The sequence below is a fragment of the Solea solea genome, chromosome 7 (assembly GCF_958295425.1).
Source record: "Solea solea chromosome 7, fSolSol10.1, whole genome shotgun sequence".
Lineage (NCBI taxonomy): Eukaryota > Metazoa > Chordata > Actinopteri > Pleuronectiformes > Soleidae > Solea > Solea solea.
This window is the reverse complement of record NC_081140.1, coordinates 30,450,023-30,476,598: the sequence shown is the minus strand read 5'-3', so window position 1 is coordinate 30,476,598 and position 26,576 is coordinate 30,450,023. Positions and strand designations below refer to the sequence as shown.

Below are 26,576 nucleotides of genomic sequence, written 5' to 3'. Positions count from 1 at the left end.
CCTTCGTCTTTACAGCCACGTCTTCCACAGCTCTCTCATCTGTCACTTTCCCTAAAGTCACCCTCTGACCTCCTCTCTAAAACTACAAAAAGGGTCAGGATCCTTTGCCTCACCGTCCGAAAACATCAATGAGACAGAAGGACAGACTGGGAGACAGGGAGGAGGAGGAGGACGAGGAGGAGGAGGAGGACGAGGAGGAGGAGGGGAGGAGGGGAGGAATGTTTGAATGAACTCGGCAGTACAGATGTGGTGTACATTAGACTTCCTGATACAATAAAACCCAAACATGAGCTTTTTTTTGTTTCCTTTTCCTTCATTTGTCTGCGTGTGTTGGATCTGGATCCTCAAGATCTCATATAATCACAGTTCAGTAGATACAGATACGTTAAAGGCATGAAGTTGGCGATACACAGAATGTCCCGTGTAAACATGTTTGTGCAGCGGGCCGGCGGCAGCCTTTGACAAGAGAATTGCGTTTGTTGTCTTTGCACAGACGTGTGTTTGGTCACAGCCTCCACTGATGCAACCACATGAAGCCCTGACGTCTCTGCTGTTCATCCACTATACTGATGCAGCAAATGTTTGCCAGTCTGTTTTTGGTCTCATATTTCCTTCTTGTGGTCTCTTCTTCTGCTGTTTTTTTCTCCTCTCTTTATTTTTTTGTCAATTTTTTTTCCGCCTCCACCAGGAATTAATCATGTTAAGTTCTGCGGTGGAGAAACATGGTCCTGGTAAATGGTAGTTAAAAAAAAAAAAAAAAAGAAAGAAAGAAAGAAAAACGATTTGGTCCGGATATTAAAAGACGTCCATCGCTGTACACACACATTTGTGTGATCAGGTGATTTCAGGCCTCAGATAAGGAAGGGCACCTGTGGACACAAAGGACGACACTCACGTTAAATGGTTGCATGTTTTTTTAAATGAGGTGGAAGAATGATAAAAAGAGATATATAGCTGTAATAAATTGTGTGCATGTGTTTAGCATGCCATCGGACATGTGGCTGTTGTTAGCGTAGCATGTGCTTACAGCATTTGGGTTGTAAGGTCAATGGGTGGAGATGTGAGAACAGGACTGTGGAGGCGACACACACACACACACACACACACACACAAGTGTTGTACGCTACATGATATACAGTAGAAGGAAGAAAATAAGGAACGAGGTTAAAATGAATAAATAAAAAATCCCATTCTCTACTATAGAGAATAAACTTGGTAAACTGTTTACACAGATTTAGATTTAAATATAGCAACAAGTTGTTTATGATAACTTTTGTTTTCATTCTTTATTTCCCCTTTTTGCCCTGGCTCAGGTTCTGTCATTATACACATTGTAATGTATATTATATACATTATACATAGTAATGTATATAACTCCTTTTTGTCATTTGTGAGGATAGAAACGTTTCCTGAAACGATGGAAACTTTTTAAAAATGACAAAGAAAAGGATCGTATTGTGTGGATAAAACCAACGTCTGCAACATTCCATTTATTTCTCATTATTACTTTTCCAAGTGAATACTCAGCAACTAGTTGACTTGTGACAGCAGTGAAGCAGTGAAGCAGCAGCTCCTGTGACCATCACAAGCTTAATACATGCAATACAATACTCTGTGGACTTTGGTGCAGGAGGGTGAACACGAGTGAAAGTGCAAAAAACATGAACTATCACATGAACGTTTCACTCTGCAGAAGAACAAGAAGAGCGTGGATTTGTAATAAATCCAAACTAATGATTGTCCTCTCCCACAGTCTGTCTGTCTGTAAATGTGACGCCCCCTGCTGTCCGAGTCGTTACCAGTCTAACGTCTAACGTTGACTTGTGACGTGTGAACGTGTTTGATGTGAGTTCAGTGTTGATGAACACACATGCTGTCGTTTAACGAGACACATATCTGCTGTGTGTGAACGTGTGAACGAGCTGTAAAACACAAGTGTTATTATCCAGACTGATGATTTAGAGGATTAAAGGTTACATTTGATTTATGACTTTATATCATCATATCCTGTAAAATTGTACTGAAATGATTTTCATTTGGCAGAAATTGCAAATAAAATCATATAATTGTATGATTACAATTACACAGGGGGCCATGTTGGAGCATACCATGTTTTTACTGTAGCCCACGATGGACAAAAGAAATATCTTGAGTTTTGATGCCAAAAAAAAGCTCAACATAGAAACATAAGCGACAGAGAAAGACGTCACAGTTGTGGCTACACTGACTGTCAGGTGACCACAGTGAGGTCTACATTAAACAAGTGTTTAATAAAGGAGCAGTGAGAGGAGGTCCGGTGAACGCTGGCGTTCAGCGCTGCTTCCCCAGCTGACCTCAGTCCTAGCACCTGTTTCTAATCGCTGCCCTGCCACAGGCTATTAGGGTCCGTCCAGCCCCCAGTGAGGACCCCTCCTCTGCAGCTATCCAGTCGCACTGATTAACCACATCAAGATGGACTCGGCTTGTAGCGCTGCAGAGGTGTACGTCAAGCACGCGCGCACTGCCTCATGCTAGTGTGTGTGTGTGTGTGTGTGTGTCGCCCTAATTCTTTATTCTGTACACTTTGAGATATTTGACCGAGATATTTCATTAGACATCTGCTGCTCTCGGATATTAAGTTAGATTCATTTGATACCTGCCGCCCCACAGAGCTGCGTGCAGCCAGAGACTCTTTGAAGGTCCCGCGTGGACTGAGGTTGCCACAGAGTCAGTGGATGAGCCTGATTGGTCAAACCCCTGTAGACCCAAAATTGGAAACGGTGGCCACTGTAATCACGCGGGGCGGAGAACGATGTTGCTTCCAAAGTTAGACAGAGATTTGTTTGAAGTTGATTTTAACCCTTGAAGTAACAGTAATATGAAGTGAAAAGAGCCTCTCACTGCAGGACGGGGCAGTCTGAGGAGGGCAAACAGTCTGAGGAGGGCAAACAGTCTGAGGAGGGCGATCAGACACCGCTTGACTCTACAGTATACCTGACCACAGAGTTCAGCCTCAGCCTCACAGATGGAATCAGATCTGCACAATTAACCCCAACACTTGAGACTGCATGACTGGACCCGGAAAAATGTTGGTTCTCGTTAAGCGGACAGCTCTACAGCTACATACAAACTGTCAGCTGCACGTACTGCACGGAATCTCAGGTGACAGGACATGTGTCGTACACCACTGCACTACCAGCGCGATAATGACAAAGTGTGTTTGGCTGATTTGGTTCACGTGTTCTCGCCTTCATTCTTTTTCTGAAAGTAGGTGACGGCCGTGGTTTGAACGACACAATTTCCCCCCTATTTAAGTGTAGTCTATGTCAGCTTAAGTTTATAATATATATGTATATATATATATATATGTACATATATATATATATATATATATATATATATATATATATACATATATACATATATATGTATAATATTTTCTCCACTTTATCTCAATGTTAGATGGAAACTTAAGTTCACTCTTCCACACCAAAGTCCTTAAATAAATCCTCATGTTTAGCTCACGGGAGCTAAAGTCGACTCTTGTGAACTCAGTGAAGGAAGCAGCATTGGACCAACAGCTCCTGTGTGCTGTGATGTCAAATCATGTAAAATGATTTTCTCTATGACATTTTGGTGTTTAAATGAGCTTAAATGTGTTTGGTGGTCACATGATCTTTCACTCACGAGACAAAGTACAGTCAGAGATGCACAGAAGTGAAAGGTGAGAATAAAAAGGTGAAGTGTATTGACCTTACTTTGTCCGTACTGGCCGTACTGGTAGGACGCCATGTGGTCAACAGTGTAGCCTGGTGAGCTGTAGGAGGGGGGGCAGTAGGATTGGGAGCTGGGCAGGGAGGGCAGAGCCGACATGGAGGGAACGCTGGTCAGACCCTCCAGGCCTTTGATGTGATCCATGCGCTGGCTGCAACTGGTTGCCATGCCAGCGGGGGGCTCCAGGCCGCCCGTCAGAGGTGAGATGGCGTAGTCGCTTTGGGGCTGATGTGGAACACCGCCGTGGTTCAGCAGACCCATCACCTGAGGCGAAGGAAGGAAGGAAGGAAATGTTGGTGTCACTCTGACGTCACTGGGATTTATCTCTTTAACACAAGATGAATTTCAACAATGCAACAGAGAAGGTTTTTAAATAAGTACTGAAAAAATAAAGCTTCAAGCAACTCAGCAAAAATTAGTTTGGTTGAAGTTAATGTCACCGATCAGAATACTCGGTCAAGGTTTTTAATATTTATTTTTTATGTAAAATAGTTTATTTATCAACTTAAACATGGAGCATGGACACAAATGAGATCAATATAATTATAAATAAGTGCAATAATCTTTGCATGAATGTGTGACTATGAGAAGTGCTGAGACGTTCTTCCACTGCCAATATATACATCATATTGATGATTACTTGTTTTTGGCCTTATACTTCTGCATTTATTTTTTTAAATAAAATTATACTTAGTTATTCAAAAATGTGCTTTTAAATGATCACTTTTTTATTGTTCTTTTACACCTTGAGCTGTGAAATGCAGAGTTTGGTTGTATTTCACAATGACTGTGTTGTTTCTGAATCGTCAAACCCTTTAAAAACATTAAAAAACAAAGTCCATTTTTACCAATAACAGAGATCATCTGCCTGTGTTTGTGTGGAAATGCATCCACAGTTTATTACTCAAACACTTCAAACTAGCCACACCTGTTATTTATTAATTAAAAATAAAATAAAATGTACGAACTCAAACTTGTTACACCATCTTGTCATCCTCCTCTTCCTCACATGTACTTCACACACTGGTATAGTGAGATTAGATTAAGATGAAGCGAGAGATAAGGCTCTAATTATCATCATTATAATTATTATTATTAGTAGTAGTAGTAGTAGTGTTATTATTATTATTATTATTGTTATTATTATTTATTTATTGTTATTTGTTTCATTTCCTACGCGCTCTGGTCAAACCTCCTACAGTAAAACATTGTTTTCTGACTTTCCTCCAAGTACCACCAGAGGAAGCTCGCGTACCACTGGTGGTACACGTACCCCAGTTTGAGAACCATGGGCCTAGAGAGCAGGGGACATTGTTCTGCAGCATATGAAACGCATCATTTTAAACGCACAAGCACGCGAGTGTGTGTACAATATGTATCTGAGACAGCAAGACAAACACACACTCAGACACACACACACACACACACAGGAAATCCCCCGGTCACAGACATCAAACGGCTTCCAGCCAACTCGTCCCGTAGACGCAAAGAAGAATTAGGCAATTTGTCTCAGATCCACTGCTCCACTTATTCTAAAATTCCTTTTTGACACCGCTCCAAAAACCCGTGGCACAAGATAACGGCTTATCTCAGAACAAGAGGGAGATATGTCGACAAAGATAACACAAAAGAATGGAGGTTTGTGCGAGCGCCTCAGAATAGATTTGCAGTTTGCTGTTGACCTGGTCTTTATTAGCGACCAGATAATCGAATTTGGGGGAATATTCCTCGGTCAAAGGAGAACGGAAAAGAGCCGCGGGGCAAAGTGTTTGAAAACAGGGTTTGAAAACAGACACAACACCACTGAGCCCCACTATCACGCTGCTTTACCTGTCGCTTATCATAGTGCTCTGCAGAAAACAATACTTTCTCTCAGAGTGCACTTTCTCACTTTATGAAAGTAAGTCCAGCACAAGCTGCCACCTCTGCCTGTATCTGTCCCACCTCCTTCCCAGCAGAGCAAAGGCCTCGAGGCTCCTGAGTCCTAATAAGAAGCAGGTACGCTGCTCCTTGGATCCTCTTGGCCCTCTAAGTGACATATTATTCTACATCCACACACACACATGGTCCTGCTTAAATCATTTCCCAAGCAGGGGAGGTGAATGGAGGAGTCTGTGTTGATTTGGAGAAGGAGCTGTGTTTCCTTCTCTGTGCCCAGCAACGTTTCCCCTCAAAAATCAACCTGCGTTTGTTTTTAAGGGTTTGGTCTAAAACCCTGAAACGAGCCACGAGGAGCAGAGGTTCACGCTCCTTAACCACAGGCCGTGGATGAGTGATGACTTTAGCTGTTTCTGTCTCTACCCATCATGCCGTGCTGCCTCTCCCCGCCCCATGACACGGCTGCTGTCTGGCCCAGTCTCATATTCACTAAAGGACTAAAGCAGACGAGAATGTCGGGACGAGGGCGGGACATTCCTTTCTCCTGTATTTGAAATATATACAAATAAATGAGAGCCTCTGTTTCTGCATCACGAGGAGTTTCCCTCCAGGCCGTGTACTGGTACATATACACTTCATGGTATACAACGGTGGGATGTGATGAAGTTCTTTCACTTACTTTTTACTAAACTACATTTCTATAATGCATTACATTACATGTTTACACACAAACGTGTGTTTATGTCTTAGTGAGGACACATTAACCTTCACATCTAAGTAGGAAACAATTACTGAATTAATTACAAAATGAAATTAAATTAAGTGTCAACTAGTTTTGAGTTTGAGTGTTTTTTAAAGAATTAAAACAAGTTTATCTTCCTCACTGTGAATGTGTTCTGGTTTCTTTGCTCCGTACAACAAAAATCATGAAAAGTAAATAATATTTTGCTATTTGATATTTGAGGACATCATTATTTTCAGGTTTGAAAAACACACAACATTTTATAGACCAAACAAATTGATTATGAAAATAATCGTTAGTTGCAGCTTTAAAACTAAGTGCCTAATCTTAACCCCTTACCTGAACCTAAACCCAATTCTAACCCTAAAATCAGGTGTATATATATATATATATATAGCTATAAATGTCTCCACAAAGACAGGTTTTATATATATAGTAAAAGTAATCAGTAATTAGCCCCGCCTCCTGCAACGAGTGCAACACCAGACTACACGTGTCATTTTGTTATTGCACTTTTTGCATTTTTTTTTGTTTAAAAACGTATAATGCAGTGAAATAAAAATTGCATTATTTTTATTTTATTACTATAAAGAATGCTGAAAAGCAGACTGAGGGCATGCTGCTAAACCATGTCATATCATTTTTGTGCAAAAGATTCTTACGTGATCCTCAGAATGTCATGCAGTAGATCAATTATCTACACTATCTATACCAGTGTGAGTGTGTAGTTGTGTGAACCCGTGAGCGTGTGTGTGTGTGTGTGTGTGTGTGTGTGTGTGTGTTTTCACACCGCTGCAGCCAGAGTGTTCTTTGAAGAGTCAAACTGTGCCAGGCTGAAATCTCATTTTCTGCATGTTCTCTGACTCGTCTGTCTCGTCTGTCTCGTCTGTCTCGTCTGTCTCCTCTGCGCTGCCCTCTGTCCTCTGGCGCACAAACCTTGGACCCTTCATGGTCTGGATAACTGGCTGTAATTGTATTTTCATTTCTCATTTGTCACATGCATAATAGTCACATATGTCCCTGTGGAGTTGCCTCACTTTTACCCTGCAGAGAGAGTGTGAGAGTGGCGAGGAGCGTGTGACTGAAGAGTTTGCAGTGTGGATGCAGTGATGTGCTCCACACCTGTGTTTAACATTGTTTTTTTTTTTTTTACAAAAGCTGCTGATTTATTATGAAGGTGTCCGACAAGATAAATCATGGGAAACTCAGCCGGCTTCAATCTTTGAAATCATGTCCAAATCTAATTGTGCCCAGCTCTGGTTTGGAAAGTAAAAACTCTCCTGATAGGCACATGTCGTTTTTATTTGCCCCATAAGAGCATTAAAACACACTTCACTATTTTCACTCAAATTAACTGTGAGGTTGTTGTTTTCTTACGTAGATCAATAAATGTGTTTCATATTTTTGACCTCTTAAAACTTAGCTTTTTGTTGTTCTAAAAAGGTGTTTCTCTCTGTAACTGCATTGATGTATGAGTTACAGCAGCACTAACACATATGGATTATGTTGGAGGCTCACCTGTGGGGAGAGGCCATTTCCTATGGCTGGGTTCATGGGATTGGCCGGTCCTCCGGGGCCCACAAAGCTGTCCGAGTATCCAGAGAAGGAGTGGCGTCCAGAGGCGAGGCAGTAGGCAGAGCCTGCCTCACCCTGTCCCCCGGCACCAGAGGCCTGGTGGCCTGAGGAGGGAGGCAGGGGCTGGGGCCGGTGCACCGTGCTGGGAGGCTCGGACACTGGCACAGACATCAGGCGTTAGTTATTTCACACTAATAACACTATAGTCATACTTTATTAATATTATTGTTATTATCATTGTTAATTATTATTATTGTTATTATTATTATTATTATTATTATTAATAATAATAATAATAATAATAACTATAACAATAATAATCCTGTTTTTACTGCTGTTGAATGCCGTCTGGATGTTAATGTCGTGTGATGTGTTATGTGAGTATGATATGCAGCTGTGAGACAAATGACAAATTGATTAATGGTCCAATAATGAAGGTGTTAGTGCTAATATACAGAATATAAAAACAATAATTATAATTAATTATATAATTTTTTCCAAGTCATTTAGTAAATAAACATAATTTTGTCATACCTTTTTAATCATATTCCTCATTATTTTAAGATTAGGATTTTTTCACATTAACCACTTAAACAGAAATTAACATATATATATGTATATACTGTATATATATATATATACATATATATATATATGTTTCGTGATTGTTCTGCTTCTTAAATGTGAACATGTTCTGATTTCTTTGCTCCACAGAACAAAGAAATCATTCAAACTCAATCATTTTGTTTAACGTACAAAAGAACACATCATCTCCAGGTTTGAGAAACACTGATCAACATTTTTCCACATTTTCTGACATTTTGGGAACCAAACAAGTCGTTGAGAAAATAATCAACAGATGAGTTGATTATGAAAAGAATTGCTAGTTGCAGCCCTCAATGAAAAGCTTGTTTTTAAAAAGCTCATTTTCAGCTTTTCATGTCATTTGTTCAGATTTAAAACTCCACTGATGTCTGTCTGTGGTTCATTATTTTATGCCACAAATTGGTTTTGGAACCTACTTAAAAACCAAAAATTAAAAATGCCTAGATGCATGAACTGTCGTTTGTCGTGTTCATCGTGTGAAGTGTGTAACTTAACATGTCTTTACCTTGTGCTATAGATGAGGGGGGGTAGGTGCTGTCAGAGAGCTGGTAGGGAGGGATGCTGGACATGGCTGAAGGTGGGAAACCCCCTGGGATCAGGTGATTAAATGCCATCAGCTGATTGGCTCCTGCCTGCTTCCTCCATCTCGCACGCCTGTTGCTGAACCACACCTGTTAAAAACATGACAACGAAGTTCAATCAGTGTTTGTTTGTTTGTTTTCTCACACTGAGTGTGTCTGCACGCACGCGCACGCACACACACACACACACACACACACACACACACACAGGTCTGGTCCATTGATTTGGACAGCCTGACCAAAGCCTTCCTCTGAACCAGAAACATAACCACAATTTAACTCTTAGCACTAAACTTAACCAGCTCATCAGAAATGAGGTTCTGCCTCATTAGGATCAGGTTTTGGTCTCCATGAGGACTACTGGTCCTGACCTCAGTATGACTGGTGTTTATGCCAGAAAGGGTCCTCAGGAGGTAACAAGTACAAACACACAGACGCGAACACAAACTTTTAAAGATACGCTTTGTGGTTTTATGCACTGTCTGAGCATTTAACACACACACACACACACACACACACACACACACACACACGCACGCACACACACACACACACACACACACACAGCTCCCAGGGGCCCAGTCAGGACTTTTCCTTGTTCTGATCTAGAGTCCAGTAAATTCTCCTCCACAGGCTCCATATGGGAAGTGTAAGCATGCCCAGCATGAGCTCTGACCATATGGACACGGCATGTCACTCACTCACACATCAACCAGCCATGATGCACAAACACACACACACACAGATACACACACACATTTTTCACACTTGCCTTTAACCATAATTTACAGCTTTAAACTCACATAGAACATGAGTTACACATGTATCTGTGTGTGTGTGTGTGTGTTGGGGGAGGGGTTATAATAAGGACTAAGGACAGGTGAATATGTCAGTGGTGGTGTTTTGTTGTGTTTTAGTTTGAGTGTCAAATGTTGTGTCGTGTCATGTATGTATGTATGTGCGCTCTCTCGTACCTGCACTCTGGCCTCTGTGAGCTTGGCTCTCTGGGCGAGCTCCTCCCTGGTGTAGATGTCGGGGTAGTGTGTTCTCTCGAAGGCTCGCTCCAGCTCCTCCAGCTGCTCGGCTGTGAAGGTGGTGCGACTGCGCCGCTGCTTCCTCTTCAGCGGCAGATCGGGCTCCGACTCCACGTCTGAGCCCTCGTCTGAGTGACTCGCTGCAGAGAGAGAGGAAGAAGATGAGGAGGAGGGTGAGGGTCGTTTTCTCTCAGGGCAGAAAATGAAGGTTATAATTCAAGAAGAAAAGAAAGCAGCTCTGACATCACAATGACAATTTCCACAAAATAATTACCAATAAATGAGGAAAATGTTGCCTCATCAGACAAAAGACGAGATATATTATATAATATATAATATGTATAATATTTCCACTTGACTTCTGGAATGTTTAATGACTGAAGTGACACTGAGCTGAAAATGGCAGCTTGTATAAATAATGTAATCATGTTAGTTTGGTATCGAGCAGCTTTTACAGCATCATCATAGTAAAGATAAATATTTAGATTATTAACTTGTAAAATCTCCTCTGTCCCTGAAAAGACACAGATAATGAGCACAAATGTTCAAAGTTTGGTTTTTAAGTTAACCCTCTTAAGGAAAGGAGCTTGTTTTTCTTTATCTACACACACACACACACACATGCACACCCATACGCACGCACACACACACACAGACACACACACTCATGGTTTTACAGCCAAACAGAACTCCATTCAGGAGGAATATTACCAGTCCAAGAAATAATCCCAGTGGACAAGATTCCCAGGACACTGCAGGAGGACTGATGGACTAAAAGCCACACAAAGGGCTAATTTGGATACAGGGGCAATTCTTTGAGTGTGTGAGTGTGAGAGAAAGAGAGAGAGAAAGAGAAAGAGAGAGAGAGAGAGAGAGAGAGAATTTCTTTTAATCCATTTATTTTGCCATTAAAATGTAGAAAAGTTTAAATTACTAAATGACTAATCATATGACAATGAGAGAACTGTAAATCAAATAAAAGTGAAAACAGAATATAGAGATTTTCTTTCTTGGTGCATCTTTACATCAGTGAGAAATGCACGACCTGTTCTGTGTGATGTTCAGCCTGACTGAGCCTGGCTGATATTATGTGTCCTGACAGCTTTAGTGACCGCTGTCTCAGATCAGTATTAACACTATTGTGTTCTGTGTCCTATAAACCAGCAGTTTGGTTTTTAACTCACCGCTTCAAACACTCCTTTGCCTCCTTCTCCAAGTTCACCAAGGCCAAAGCGCCCACTTTTTTGTGTTACACTTAATTAATTCCCCCTCAGCATAGGGGGAAGTTTTGTGTGCAACACTGTATTAGTTCCCCCTCAGAAGCAACAATAAAATACAAGAGAATCCAAATAGCTCAGGGCCCCTCATGTGAAACTGATCCTCTCGCTCTCCCCCTTCAGCGATTCTCTCCCCACAACACCAATAGCAGTGGGAGTCAACTTAACATGAATTAGGAGCAAATTGGTAAAGAAACATTCAAGCAAAAAGTAAAATATTTTCAAAGGGGGGAGTGAGATAAATGGAGATGTTGCCTTAAGCCTCCTTTGAATATCTTAGGATTTTGAAACATTTCTCGCTCTTTGTCACCCGCTGATTTCACACAGAAATCTAAATCAGACGCATCAAATCAAAAAGTTGTTTGTTTGAGGCTGTAAAGATCTCGTCAGTCTTTACTACACCAAGAAAACAAACACACAGCATTCCACATGACTGCAGGGTGGGGAAGGAATTCCGGGTGTGGACTGTGGGGCTTTGGAGTTCTGCACAGAATGGCTGAAAAACAAGAGATGAGGCCTTTTGTGCCCCCCCCCCCCACCTCCTCCTCCAGTTCCTGCATGCTTTCTCGCTCCCCCTTGCGACTTTAGCAGCATGCACGTTCCTCGGCATTTCACAGGGATTTGGGCTGTGGGAAAGCCGAAGCGACCCGGGGAAAAATCACTTTTAATCAGTTTGGAATTACCTATCGGTTATGACTGCTGCCGGGGGTTTCAAGAGCGTTTGAAAAGAAGCGACAGAGTGGCACCTCTGAAGGCTCAGGAGTCTGGTGGTGATAAATCCTGGAGCAGATCCTTCACGGAGGAGTCGAGTGGGCTCATTTGTTGCGCTCCACTTTGGTGGATTGCTACATCACTTGATGTTAAGCTACAATGAGATAAAGAGATGGAATGGGGTGATAACAGTGTCTGTGGGGAAACCTCGGCCAGTGGAATATGATTATTCAAAGAAAACACAAAGCATGATGTGATTAAAGAAAAATGGCTCCCAGCGTTTGTTGCACAGGAGAAAATGTCTTTTCTCAAAGTTGAAACTTTAACCGACAAACACACTTTCCTTAAACAGGCACCACCTTCTCCTCCCTCCCCCATCCTCCCCCTCCTCACCCTCTCTTTGTCCCCCCTCATCTTTCTCTTTTCCACCCCATATTTCTCTCTCCTGACTTTCGGCTCTTTGTTGCTCCACAGAGCTGAGGGTCTTTGCCGGCGATTTCCACGCTCCATCTGTGGAATCCGTCATGGCTCCCTCAGCCCTTCACAGTGGAGGGCTGTCACCTGCCCCATGGGGGAGCTGGGCGGGGGGGCATAAAGAGGCTCGACAGAGGGCTTGGAGGTGGTGGTGGTGGGGGGGGGGGGGGTGGGGGGGGTTGTAAGATGGGGGCACAGCCAGGGGGCATTCTGCCTCCCTTCCCTTCCTCCCACGGAAAGACTAACCCCCTTCTTCCAGAGGGAACTGTAAGAGCACCTGAGGGGGTGGGAAGGGCAGCAACGAGGGGCAACAGGAGCTGTTGTTGTGGATGTAAATGCACCCAAGGGGATATTTTGTGTGAGCATCTGTGTTGGTTCTCCTTGTTCTTGTTCTTGTTGTTCTTGTTGTTGTTCTTGTTGTTCTTCTTGTTGTTCTTCTTGTTGTTGTTGTTCTTGTTGTTCTTGTTGTTCTTCTTGTTGTTGTTGTTGTTTTGTTCTTGTTGTTCTTGTTGTTCTTGTTGTTCTTGTTTTGTTCTTGTTGTTGTTGTTGTTGTTGTTGTTCTCTAAAGAGTTTTTGTCTCAGAAAGACAATTTGTCCTCAGGTATGAGGCAGATGAAGGTGATGACATAAGGACATGTTGATATTTGTTGCCTGTGCATTCAAGGCCACGTGTCACAGGTTTAAGTTTCCAACTGAGTTTAGTTCCATCACGAGTTAAAGTTCAATACATGATTGTGTGAGCGGTTTTTACAGGTGCTGATATTCTTGGCTCCGCCCTCACACCAAGACCTCACTGACACTAAAAACATGGCTGCCAGGGAAACGCAGACTTCCAGCAGCTTATGTCTATGATAATTCAGAGCATGTTTTTAAGTCACTCCCCACACCAAAGTCCATCCATACAGAAAATCACAGTACACAGGAGTTGTTGCTCAGAAGTAAGTTTAAATGTTTATTGTTTTAATTATTTTGTGACTTCAGTGTTTCTAATACTAAAGTGTCACAAACGAGGCAGCTCCTGCATCTTAGTGAGCTACATATAAATGCTGATTTTCTCTGTGGAAACTTCTGTAACCAAGCATAGATTTGATATAATGAGCCTTTTGTTGAGTGTAAAATTAGCAGTTTGTTGTGTCCCCGTTGACAGCCATGTTTACAGTGAGAAAACGTGTCCTGGTTTAAAGCTAGTTCTTGGCACGGGGCACATAGACCTTCAGAAGGTCCTGTCCTGACACAGCAAAGCTACGAAACATTTACCCTCAGCAGAAAGAACAGTGAGTGTAGTTTGTCGTCTGATTCAGCATCAGCCGCATGTCTTACAGTGGAAAATGTAAAGCTTTGCAAATGAAGCGGCAGGTGATGAAGATTAATGTGCACACACACACACACACACACACACATTCTTCTTCAGACAAATATAAACCAGAACCACAATTCAAATCTTACCACTAAAGTTAACCAGTTCCTCAGAAATAAGGTTCTGCCCCATTAGGACCAGGTTTTGATCTCCATGAGGACGACTGGTCCTGACAAGGTCAGTGTTTATGTCCTACATAGGTAACAAATGTGAAAACATGGCTGAAGTTGACCTGGTGCAGTCGAGCACAAAGTCATTGTTTCCAGAGATACTAGTGATGTTGAAATATGAAACCATGAGAATGAGTTGTTTATTAGCTCTCTCACTGACACAGAGAACAAGGAGACGGAGCAAATGTAGAGACGGAGGGTGAAACCTTTTCTCGTGCCCGCCTGATCTTTTCCAACCTTGTAAACCTGTGGTTTCAGAGTGGCCCATTTGCCGTCATCGCCTCACTATCCCTGAGATCTGATCGCATTGATTTGGCACCGCTGAATAGCCTCAGCCAATCAAATTATCCACTCTAACCCCGGTATCGTTCCTTGCCTGTATACACATGCTTTATCTTAAAATGCTGTATTTATAGCCCCCATAAACACTTGACTTGTCTCAGTTTAAAGGGGTCGGGTGGCGGTGGTGGGGGTGCACACGCAGTCCTGGCTCTTGTCGGCTCATCGAAATATGAGAAAATATGAGCCTTAAAAGGGTAAAATTATCTGAGCGTAGGAAAGAGGGAAAAAAGCAGCTTGTGTAAGATTGCCCGGGAGCCGAGGAGCATTAAGCCGCAAAATAAGAGACGACCAATTTGGAGGGGCTGGGTGAAAGGGGTTAGGGGAGAAAAGAAAAGTGTTTAATTTAACCAAACTGCAGCCCCGAGAGGCACACAGTGCACGGGGACTCCCGGCCAAAACTACCTCTGCCGAGCCAAGAAAGCCCAAAATGGCTCCTGCCGTGCAGAGAAAGAAAAACCTGGAGCAAAGAGATTCAGCTGAAACAGACTTTGGCACTGTTGGGTTTTTCTATTACTTATTTGAAGAGGGGGTCAGTTAGCTGGGGACACAAAGGCTTAAATCTGTCCTCTGAGACAGTCCGCGTCAAACACGTATGCATGAGAGCAATGGAGACGCAGAGAAAGGGGATATGTCAAACTTGGATTTGGGGACTTGGGGGAATTAACTGACCATATGTGGACTATTTACACCCCTCTTTTGGACATCCCAGTAATTCTTCTGAGGCTTTGGTTAATAGTGAGGGTAAATTGAGCCTCTGACATGTCACACTCCCCCCCCCCCCCAAAAAAAACTCTCTCTCCACCCACCCCTCTCAAAAAACACAAAACAAAAGGCAGAGGAGACAAACGCAGCATTTATTTGGGCGGGACAACCGTGCTGCTCCTATTCAGGAGCCGGGGGACTAAGTGACTGGCCGACTGCATTAAACAGTACATAGAAGTCAAGACGGGCAGATGCTGGGCCCATATAATAGCTTCACTGACAGCTTATGGACCCATCTGTGACTCTGTCTGCTGCATTAAGAAAAAAAAAGATGCTGTGTGTGTGTGAGTGTGTGTGTGTGTGTGTGTGTGTGTGTGTGTGTGAGTGTGTGTGTGTGTGAGTGAGGGGGGGGGGCAGACTCACTTGACTTGCTAAGAAGCAGTTTCAACCTTTACAGCTGCCTCGTAAATGAGAATATTCCATGTGTGTGTGTGTGTGTGTGTGTGTGTGTGTGTGTGTGTGTGTGTGTGTGTGTGTGTGTGCGCTGCAACAGGGTATCGGCAAAGCAAACAATTGCCCGAGGCCCCAAACTGAGTGTGGGGGTCCACAGGCAGAAGAAGAAGGAGGAGACGAGAAGTAAACTGTTGATGGACCTGCGCTTCTTCCTTCACAGTGGATCATGTGGATCCGCCTTGTGCTCCCCCCTGTGTTCCCTCCTGCTACACCAACTGTCCTCATGTCCTCGTGTCCTCATGTCCTCTTTCACAACATCCATGAACCTTCTCTGTGCTCTTCCTCTTCTCCATCTTCACTATCCTTCCTCTGCACAGGACCAAACCATCTCAACCTTAGCTCTCTTACTTACTTTATCTCCAAACCATTCAAGCTCAGCTGTCCTCCGATATGTTCTTTTCAATTGTCCTAAAAAGCAAACTGTGGATATTGAACATTTCCTGTCACATGTGTGGATTATTTAAACATGTGACCCAGATAATCTCCTGCTGCTTTGGTCCTCAAACTTTAAATGTCAGTCAGTAGAATAACTGTATTTATGGGCTGCTGCTTTACACGTTTGTGTTGCCATGGGAATTTGATGTAGTTTGATGAGGAGCCCCCCCCTCCCGTTTGCCCGAGGCCCCAAACTCCCTGGAAACATCTCTGTGTGTGTGGTAGAGAGCGACTGGTAGAAGAACACAAAAACACCAGCATGCGTCTCCTCATACAAGCTGCCTGTCATTAATCACTGCCTTGTTATGGTGGAGTAAAAAAAAAGACATGACAGAAAGTGTAAATGTCAGCGTGGTTGGGGGGGGGGGGGGGTAACAGGAAATGATTACCTGTCATTTGTAGCTAAGTGTGTTTCTAACCCTGCTTCCTGTAGCACTAGGGGAGAGTGACCCTCTGCAGCCCTGTGACCCTGCACTTCTTCTCTGTGAGAGGTTTACTGTCATTCTTCCCTCTTTGTGTCGACAATGAGGACGTTTGACAACTTGACCAAATCTTGACATGAGAATCCTGTAGTTTTGTAGTTTATTCACATGCCGTAGCAACATTAAGTAACGTTAGAAAAACTACAACACCACACCGGATCATTCATTAATGTTTCCTGTTATCATATAAAGTATCATCACAAGTTGGTAATGAACACCCCCAGCTTGGGTCTGATTGCCCTCAGGGGCAGATAACCCCCGTCTTTGCAACTACGAATCAATAGGCACAACAAGTGCATTAATAGTTGTACAAGAATGTTTTTGGCAGAGTATAGTGAAACAACATGGAAAGAAACTAGGTTTATATATGAGCCACACACTCAAACCTCCCTGTGCCTCACATTTGAAGAACATTCCCTCACTGGTACAATAATAAGCTTGGAGATGGCAGAAATGTGGACTATCACAGAGCACAGAGGCTACAATGTGAAATAAATCAAAAGAAGGAACACATACGCACAAAAGTTGATCAAATCATATCTTTTCAGCGGGTCCATTTCTGTATCACAGGTACAAAATTGTTTTACATAAAGGTTACGCCCTCAGCGACAAGCGTTTACACATCCTTACGTCTGTTTTTGAGTGTGTCCTCTGCAAAATACCATTTGACTGTAAATATAAATACCTGATGAGTAGAAAAGTGTGCATAAGTGCATGAGCTTCACTATGAGCCACAGATCGTCACTATACCTCGATGTTCGGGGGGTTATTATATTTCTTCCATCTAACAATGTGCACATATGTTCTGCTGTTTATTGAATATAAAGCTCATAAACCAACACAATGAATCATGAAAACTACACAAACAACCACTCTGAGAGTGTGCACAACGATGACAACATACTCCCACATGGCACGAACGAACCGGGCATAAACACACGTTTAAGTCTTTATTTCCCCATGTGACACGAGAGCTGCCGCTCTAATTAGTTAACAACGCTGTGAAAGAGAGTCAAGCTTCATCAGTCAGGTGATTGACAGCCGACTGTCCATCCCCCCCCCCCCCCCTCCTCCCCATCACACAGCGTATAGATGCTGCATTTACTGGCCTCTCGCCGGCCCTTGCAAACTTTGACATCCGACCCTATAACCTCCGATACGACACACACACACACACACACACACACACACACACACACACACACACACACACACACACACGTTAAAAACACCCAAACACAAATATATGAGAGAGAAAGGACACACACTCACATTCTCAGCAACACGCACAAACACACTCATGCACATTAAAAACCACCTCTCTCTCTCTCTCTCTCTCTCTCTCTCTCCCTCTCTGCCCCTCTGCCCCTCTGCCCCCCCCCCCCCCAGCTGTTGTGCATACTTGGAGCAGATAAAGAGGGGCCTTATTCTAAGGCGAGCCATTCTACTTGACCTTCGCTGGGCCTTTTCACTCTTTCACTCCCTTCAAACCGTCTTTGGGGCTCACTTCGCTCTCGGCTCAATGTGACTAGTCCATCACTGGGTGAAGGCTGGGGCGCTAGTGCTGGTCTTCAAGGGGGAAATACCCCATATACCCCTCCACCGTACACCCATGCACATGCACGCACAGCCCCCCCCCCCCCCCCTTCTCAGAAATCACCCTGACTTCAAAGTTTGGTGTGCATTCATTAATTGCCCTTTGAATTGATATCAGAGGGTCACAATAAGAGTGTGAAAGGAAAAAGAGGCTTTAATGAAGCATAGAGCAGCCATTCATTTGCAGATAACTATGTTTTCATGCTTGAATAGTCATCATGCATGGGCTTATTAAAAAAAACTCACGAGAGGGGGAGGAGGAGGAGGGAGGAGGAGGAGGAGAGAGGGACAGAGAGACAGAGAGAGCCCCCGGGGGTAAGAGGAGAGTGATTTGGTGCTCGCCACTTGGCCCTCGTGCCCCTCTGTGCCCTTGTGCCCAGGGACCCAGGGACTGAGTGATACATTCATTCTTTCAGACAGACAGACAGACAGAGAGACAGAGAGACAGACAGACAGAGCCCTCTTCACCAGACACTTGGCACAGAGGCCGTAACAGCCAACAGCTATTATTGGGTCAGTCCAGCGTTTATTGGTTCTGTACTTGTCAGATTTGACGAGACACAAATTACAGAGGCTGCAACTAACAATTATTGTAATTATCAGTCCATCTGCTGACTCTTCATTTCTTACTTATTGAGTTCATGGTTTCATTCAAATGTTGGAAAACCCTTTATACATTCTTTAACTTTTTTGTCCAATGTGACATCATCATCATCATCATCACCAACACTTTACATTAAAGAGGCTGAATCTATAACAACTGGTTCATTCTTTGTAACTTATATTCAAAAACAAACACAATGACCAGAAATGTGTTTTTCTATGTGAGTAAAATAGTGTTGTGCTGTAGTTTGACTGATGCAAAAATAAAAAACGCTTACTTATACATCGCACTTATGAACAGCACTTCATAGTTTGGCTTACTTGAAGCTCTTACTTACTTCTAGCTCTTGTTTGTGCCTAAATGTTTAAATGCACTTATTGTAAGTCTAAATGACATGTAATGTAATGTAATGTAATGTAATGTAATGTAATGATGCATGGCTGCATTCATGCATCAATTACAAATGGACTGATTGGTTTAAAAGCTTCTTTTCTGACAAACACAGATGAAGATGTTTCATCATTTCCTGACATTTTATGGACCAAGTGCTAAAATAACTGTTTGTTGCAGAGCGTGTGTGATGTTCACTGATCTTCACATCAAATACAATAGTCCTCCTGGGCTCACACACCTCTGCTCCCTCACTCCTCACCTCCTCTCCTCTCTCCTCTCTCCTCTGCCCTGCTGGCACTGATCCAGTGTGTGTCTGTGTCTGCATGTTACTGTTTTTTTGCAGCACGCCATCCTTCACCCCGAGTGGCAAAGAGAAACCCCAAGTTCTCCATTCACTCGCATTATTTACACAAACAAAGTCCTGCTCCGTTTCTGTGACAAAGCCAACTAAATCTTTATGGCTCTTTCATGTATTGTGAGCTCACGGTTCCCTTTTGTCCCCCGGCCATTGGCCTGGGCCGTGGATACAATGAGGCCGGGAGAATGGAGGCAGATTGAAGGAATGCACCTCAATAAACCTAATTATGACATGATGACTGCGCTCACCATGGTAGGGCTTTTTCAAAGATCCTGGGCTTATTCAATTAGCCCTTTCCAGGATCCCCTTTCACCAAATAAAGTTATCCCTTTTTGACTGTTTGCATTGCAGAGTGGAATGTGTGTGTGTGTGTGTGTGTGTGTAACGTATAGGCCCTCAACAAGGCTCCTCTGTATTATCTGCTTAATTTCACCTAACGAAGTATGGACTCTAAAAGATACACTGTGAAAATGTGGAGAGGGAGGGTGAGAGGGAGGGTGAGAGCGAGGGTGAGAGGGAGGGAGGGAGGGTTGGGGACACCATGACTGTTTTAATCATTAACTTTGTCTCCAGGGTTAATTACTCTGACGCTGGGAGTTGAGTGCAGCCGCAGCACCAGGCCTGCAGGGCCTGTGTTGCTGCCAAATACATAAATATTTGATTGAAAGTGGAGAAGGAGAGAGGGGGGGGGGGGGGGGGGTGTTCTCTCTGTTTTAACTTTAACTATTTACTTATTGCACAGGGATTTGGAATAAAATGTCATAAAATAAGACCTAAGAGTACACTTCTGAACATTTATTTAATTTAACAACAGGCTGTGTTAACATTACCTTTTTTTTTTTTTTACATAAAACCATAATAAACTCTCACCTTTAACCATGTAACTGCAAATATTATAATGACATGAAGCCACAATTGAAGCTTGATGCTTTTAATCAGAAACATAAGCAACAGGTAATAAAACAAAATGGTGGAATAGTGTTGAACTGAATTATTTGGTTTTATTTTGGAGTTGAAGATTTGCTCATTTGGTGCACATCTGCACACCTGTTCAAAGTTTTAAAAACAAAGTCATTAAACTGGTCGACTTACTAATTCAAGTTCAGTGTCACCACCATTAGTTCTTCAAATGATGCTTTTATGATTTTAATGCCCTGTTGTGAGACTGCTTTGGTGTAAATAACACAACTATAATGAATATATAGTGTATAGTGTTACATTTGTATCAATAATAGTAAAAGCACCGACTACCCCCCCCCCCCCCCCCCCCCCCCAAAAAAAAAATAAAATAAAAAATCTAATTCAGCTTAGGGCCCTAAAAAGGCTTGGGCCGGCCCTGGCGGTGTTCCTGTTCCAGTTCTTGTTTTGCTGACAGGACACAAAGTCAAATATCTTGCATTGAAAAGTTACAAGTGCACTTCTTGTTCCAAACCCTGATGCCCTAAAGTAAACAAGAAGGTTTAATCTGGCTTGAATTGTGACAATTTACTTTTAGACATGACATAAAACAAAATATATTGTTAATCAAAGGTTAATAAAGAACTTAATTTGAAACTCTGCGGACTGACTGTTCCCCTTCTTGTGCGCTGCGGAGGATGCAGCCGCATGCAGATATGACTAAACGCGCTGATGTGCGCCGCAGGCTGGGAGAAACAGAGAGAGAGAGAGAGAGAGAGAGAATGGGAAACAGAGGGAGAGGGCGGTGTTGCTCTCCAGATGAAAGTGAGATGAAATAAAAGAGTCGATTTTAATCTGCTTGAAGAGATTTGGGGAGCAAGAGTTGGGGGAGGAGGAGGAGGGGCGAGTGTTGGCGGAGCTGCAGACGCAGAGCGCATATATATCTGGGACGGGGTGGCCCCCATTATGAAGCTGCGCTCCGGGGCCAGAGCGGGGGCTCTCCGGGGAGAACATTGCTCCCTATTCAGCGCAAACACCCTTTAATACACTCCCCTCCGTCATTAGCTAAATGTGACATAGCACAATATCGACATCATTTAGAAGACATTATTAATGTCCGAGGGGGCGACGCGGGGCTGTCTTCAAAGAGCGTGATGGCACGTCGCTCTTCCTCGGAGAAGCCGAATAATGCCTCTGTTGATCGATTACAGTCCGAATGAAACAGACGCCAAACTTTGGCAACGTTGACTTTTCCATTGGATATGTCAAATTGCAAGCAATTATAGCAATAATATGAATTATTAATGGTCGACGAGATGTATTTTTTACCCGATAAATGAATAGTAATAGTAATTAATATAATAATTTCCTCCATCCTATAATAGTATAATACTTTAATTAGCAAATGTATTTAACACCACTTATGGTCCGTCTCTCCAATCCAAGTGCACTTTATTTATTTATAATATAATAAAAAGTATTATTATATATAAACTTAACGTTAAATGCAAGAAAAATGTCGTTTAAAAAAACTAAACTTATGGAATTTGGGATTTTTGTAATGACCCACAGCAGCATTAATCAACTTTCTGAGGACAAAACAAATGTAGTTTAATAATCATTTTATATTAATATGTACAATGATAATATGTAGAAAAATATAATGTTATGTTGTTATGTTAGTGACACGTTAGTGTTTGCAATCTGGCGGAGTCCTGCGTCTTTACGCACGCCACTATCTTAAATGGAGACGGCTGAGGATTGAATGCACTTTATTGCGCGCGCCCCCAAACCTATACCGCGTGTGTGCGCAGGGTTTGAGGGGGACGCGCACTGCATCCCTCAGCAGTACGTGAATGGATTTCAGAAGCTTCCATTGTGATTCAGAGAGGCAGTGGCGTTCTTTAGGGCGAGCATTTTGTAGGTGAAAACGGCCATTGGGCCCTCTAAACCGTGCCGGGGCGCTCCCTGAATAATTCATTCTTCATTGCGGCCTCATGATGTGTTTTGTCGGGCTGTTTCTGTGTGAGAAGCTCTCCTCTCCCCTTCTCTTTCCCCGGCCTGAATTATAAACAGGTTGCCTTCTTCTTTTATTACGGCGCAGCCAAAGCTGTTTCCAAGCTGGCCTTTTGTCCGCGCGCAGCCCAAGCGTGAGCCCCAAATAGACTCTCGCGCCTTTGTCTCCCAAGTTCATCCCTGAGCGTCCCGTTGTGCGCGCGAGGCGCGTCTTTGTGAGGGGAGATGGAAACCGTTGAGCAAATGTTTGATCAACTCATCTGTGGGACATTTTGTGTCCTCTTTGTCTCTCCTTATATAGTGACGCAAAGACAGAGGCACGGGGACACATGTTGACATGAGGAAGGATGGAGAAATTGTATTTGTATTGGACAAACACGTTCAAGTGTGGACACACACTTATAGTGTTATATTATGAAATAATCAGCTTATTCTATAAAACTGCTTTTTATAAAGTCGTTTTTAATTTGGCATTTTGATAAATTACAGCTGTGAAAGGAAAGTGAGGGTAAATTGTCACAACTGCCATCACCGCCAGTGTTTTCATGGATTACTTTGCTCTGTTTATTTAGCTGCCACACACTTGCCACTGTGACTTATTATGGACTGCAAAGAGGCATGGACGTCTCTGCATGGGTTTAAAAAAGAAGCAAAAAACAACAAAACAAACAATTTTAATTTAAAAAAATAATGATGTAATCCGCTTAGTCATTTGTTTTCTCCTCACAGATTCATTATTGACTTTGAAATCATTTGGTAAAGTAACCAGCGTGACGGATTTGCTCTTTTTTAATTGAGGAAATGACATTTTAAAGGAGCTAATGAGGATTTTAGTGCAGCTGCAGTCTGTGGAACACAGTGTGGTTTTATTCTGTGGCCTCTGCTGCTACTTTACACAGTTTAAAAAAAAAATCAAAATAGCAGTTAAGAAAATATTGTTTTGGACTTATATTGTCAAATCCTTGTGCTGGCAGACATCATGTATTTTTTTTAAATAGTTTAAATATGAATATACTGTGTGACAGAAAGAGTCACTCATTTAAAATCACTTTTCTGTTTAAACAAAGGATTCAAACAGTTTATCCAAAAAGTTTAAATCAAATCCTCTCGTGGGATAAACGTGAAACTAAATGGACTCCAGTTTGTGTTGGAAAACACTCATAAAAATCGATCTGTTGAATAAAATATAAAGAAGCCTCGAGGGTCACGTGCACTGTTATATGTTTCTATAAATGATTAAAATATTACACTTAAATATGGTGTACAGTGTAACAGTGTAATGCGATGGACTTTATGAGGTCGCTTTTAAAAATCGAACATGTCCACCCAAACACTGCTAAATAGGCTACACTCACACACGCACGCGCACATACAGATCCATCACCTGCTGTTTGATTTACGGGATATACTGTAGCTATGGCCTCATGGGAAAAAACATTAGCCAGTGAAAAATGGATTTAAAAAAAATCTCTCTCTCTCTCTCTCTCTCTCTCACTCACTCACTCACTCTCTCACTGGTGTGCAACAAGTTAACAGCGCGCTAAAACCCCACGTGCGCTGTGTACGTGTGTCCATATACGAGCAAATAAAACAATGATTCTCCTTTAAAGTCACTGCAGTCAACAGGTTTGGAGATGAAGTCAAGACTGTTTTCAATCATGTGTGTGTGTGTGGGGGGGGGGGGGGTCATGTGATCTCTAATGTGAGTCTGTAAAACCATGAAACAGACTCTTCCATCATCCATCATCAACAACAACCACAGCAAAAAACAACAACAACAACCTGAGGAGGAGGAGGTGTGTGTGTGTGTGTGTGGGGGGGGGGGGGTTCACTCACATCTGTCTCCCAGGATGCCTTCAATGCTGTGTTTGGCCCTGCGCTCGTTCTCCTCCAGCTCCTTTTTCTCGATCTCGTCCTCGTCCTCTTCATCGTCGCCTCTCACCCCGAACTTACTCCGCATGATGCGGCTGATGGAGCTCACTGCAGCGGCCAGAGAGAGAGAGAGAGAGAGAGTCAATGAAGCAGCGCGGGAAACGAAGCAAACATTTACAACTGATGCATATTTATATAGATTAGATTTGAAGATATTTGAAAAAATAGGACTCTTTTTTAACTTTGAAAAGGTGAAGCCACGCCTAAAATTAGAATATTATTAATATTATGAATAATTCTAATGCTAATAATGTCCTTTATTTCTGCCCTTTTTTACCTGAAGGCACGTTGTTGCGGTCACATATTCCATCCTTCAGTAACTTATCTCGAATCTCCCAGCTAAACATACCCGGGTTTTCCCGCTTGTACTCTTCAATTCTCTTGTCCACGTCCGGTGTTGTTCCCTGCTTTAAAGGTCACAAGAGTTTCACTGGTTATTGTACATGTCATGACCCTTAAGACACATATTAACACGACTGTATTATAGTTGTATTTTTTAAAGAAATCAACAGGTTAATATCATCTATGTGTTCAAATATACTGTTCTCTGGACCACTCTCCTGGTCCGTACCTTGGGTTTGCTGCCTCCTATGGCCCCGGGTCTGATGGAGCCCGTCTCCTGGTACCGGCACAGGATTTTGGACACGCAGCCGTGGGAGACACGAAGCTGTCGGGAGATGACACAGGGCCTGATGCCGTGATGAGCCATCTCCACGATCTTGTGCCGGATGTGGTTGGGTAAAGGTCTGCCATTGATGAAGACTCCTCCGAGCTGGTTGACTCGGCCTTGACCCAACGGAGTGGACACTATAGATTTGATTTAAAATAAATAAATATCAAAGGACATTTGTCAACACAGTGTGTGATTAATCAAAATAAATCTGATTTATTTGATGCTTGTTTTTTTTTTGGTTTTTTTTACTAAAACACAACTGTAGAGCAGACAGAAAAGGAGAGAGTTTCTCTTTTGGATTTAATATTAACAGACACTAAATATTTACAATTAAAAAACACATCACTAACAATAACAACACCAAGTACTGAGATGTTATTTAAAGTCCTGTAAAAACGGTATAAAAATAATACAAATAAACGTACAGAAGCAGTTTAAAACGTGTAGTAAATAATAAAAAGAAAATCATTTGGAAGCATATTTAAAATAACTGGCATACAACACGATATATAATATAATAAGCTGAATTTATTTCGATTATTTATTATTTGTGACGTAAAAAAATGTTTGTTAATTTTCCATCGAATTGTTTTTGATTACTTATATTTTTACTTATATAAAAAAATCTGTTATTAACAAACTGTTATTAATCACTGCAAATAGCCCACACAGAAAAATGACACCGACATTAAAACACAAGAAACGAATTAAAAAAAATAAGTAAATGACTGAACATAAGTTTGATAAAAGTTGCTAAAACAAAACCTAGATTATAAGTCAGTAAATACGAATGAAAATAATAATACGCCAATAGCTAAATCTGTCAATGTTGTCAAGTTAAGTTGTAATTATGAGCTGCGACTCTGAAGTTTGGCGCAGCAGTGAGTGAAAAGTCTGGTTTGTTCCAAAGTTACAGTGACTTTTTATTTTTTATTTTTAGCTGACTATCATCGTCCTGTGTCAAACATCCAGCGGGTCCCTCGTTACCTTCCAGTGGGAAGCCGCTGCGGGGGTAGTTCTGGGCCAGCGTGGGTCGCATCATCCTGAGTTTTGACCCCGCTAACGCAGTCCTGCCTCCACCGCCCCGGTGACCGGTGCTCTTGTGTCCTCCTAACGGAGGGGAGGTGGGGGTGCGGCTGCTGCTCCAATACCGACCCCGCAACAGAATCAGGACGCGGCTAAAGAAAAAAGTCTTCCCGGGAGAAGCGTCCTGGAGGGTTAGCCTCGGTTAGCCTCGGTTAGCCGCCGTACCCGGGCTACAACCAAGAGAGCAGCGGCGGCGGCGGCGGCGGCGCACCGGGGGGGAAACCGCAACCGTCCGGGGAGTCACAAGTGACGACGAAACGAACTTAGGGTTCAGGACTTTTCAAGAGTTTGTTTCCCAGTCGTTTCTGTGTCAAATGCCAGAATAATGAGCTCTCGTGCGTGTGTGTGTGTGTGTGTGTGTGTGTGTGTGCTCTGGTTAAAGCGGCGC

General features: G+C 42.6%; 1 protein-coding gene across 5 annotated transcripts; it reads right to left on the bottom strand.

The window, feature by feature from the left end:
- On the bottom strand, positions 1 to 26,576 carry pax3b (paired box 3b). 5 transcript variants are annotated; one of them, XM_058634148.1, is made up of 9 exons: positions 26,090 to 26,576; positions 25,001 to 25,236; positions 24,707 to 24,836; positions 24,334 to 24,477; positions 10,110 to 10,309; positions 9,060 to 9,225; positions 7,892 to 8,106; positions 3,733 to 4,017; positions 1 to 869 (listed from the first exon to the last, which is right to left on the bottom strand). In XM_058634148.1, the coding sequence occupies exons 1-9, from the start codon at positions 26,142 to 26,144 to the stop codon at positions 852 to 854; spliced, it is 1,449 nt and encodes a 482-aa protein (XP_058490131.1). In that variant the 5' UTR covers positions 26,145 to 26,576; the 3' UTR covers positions 1 to 851. The 5 variants fall into 5 exon arrangements, with proteins under 5 accessions (XP_058490131.1, XP_058490129.1, XP_058490132.1 ...); XM_058634146.1 differs by having other exon boundaries at positions 3,738 to 4,017; XM_058634149.1 differs by having other exon boundaries at positions 3,738 to 4,017; positions 24,779 to 24,836.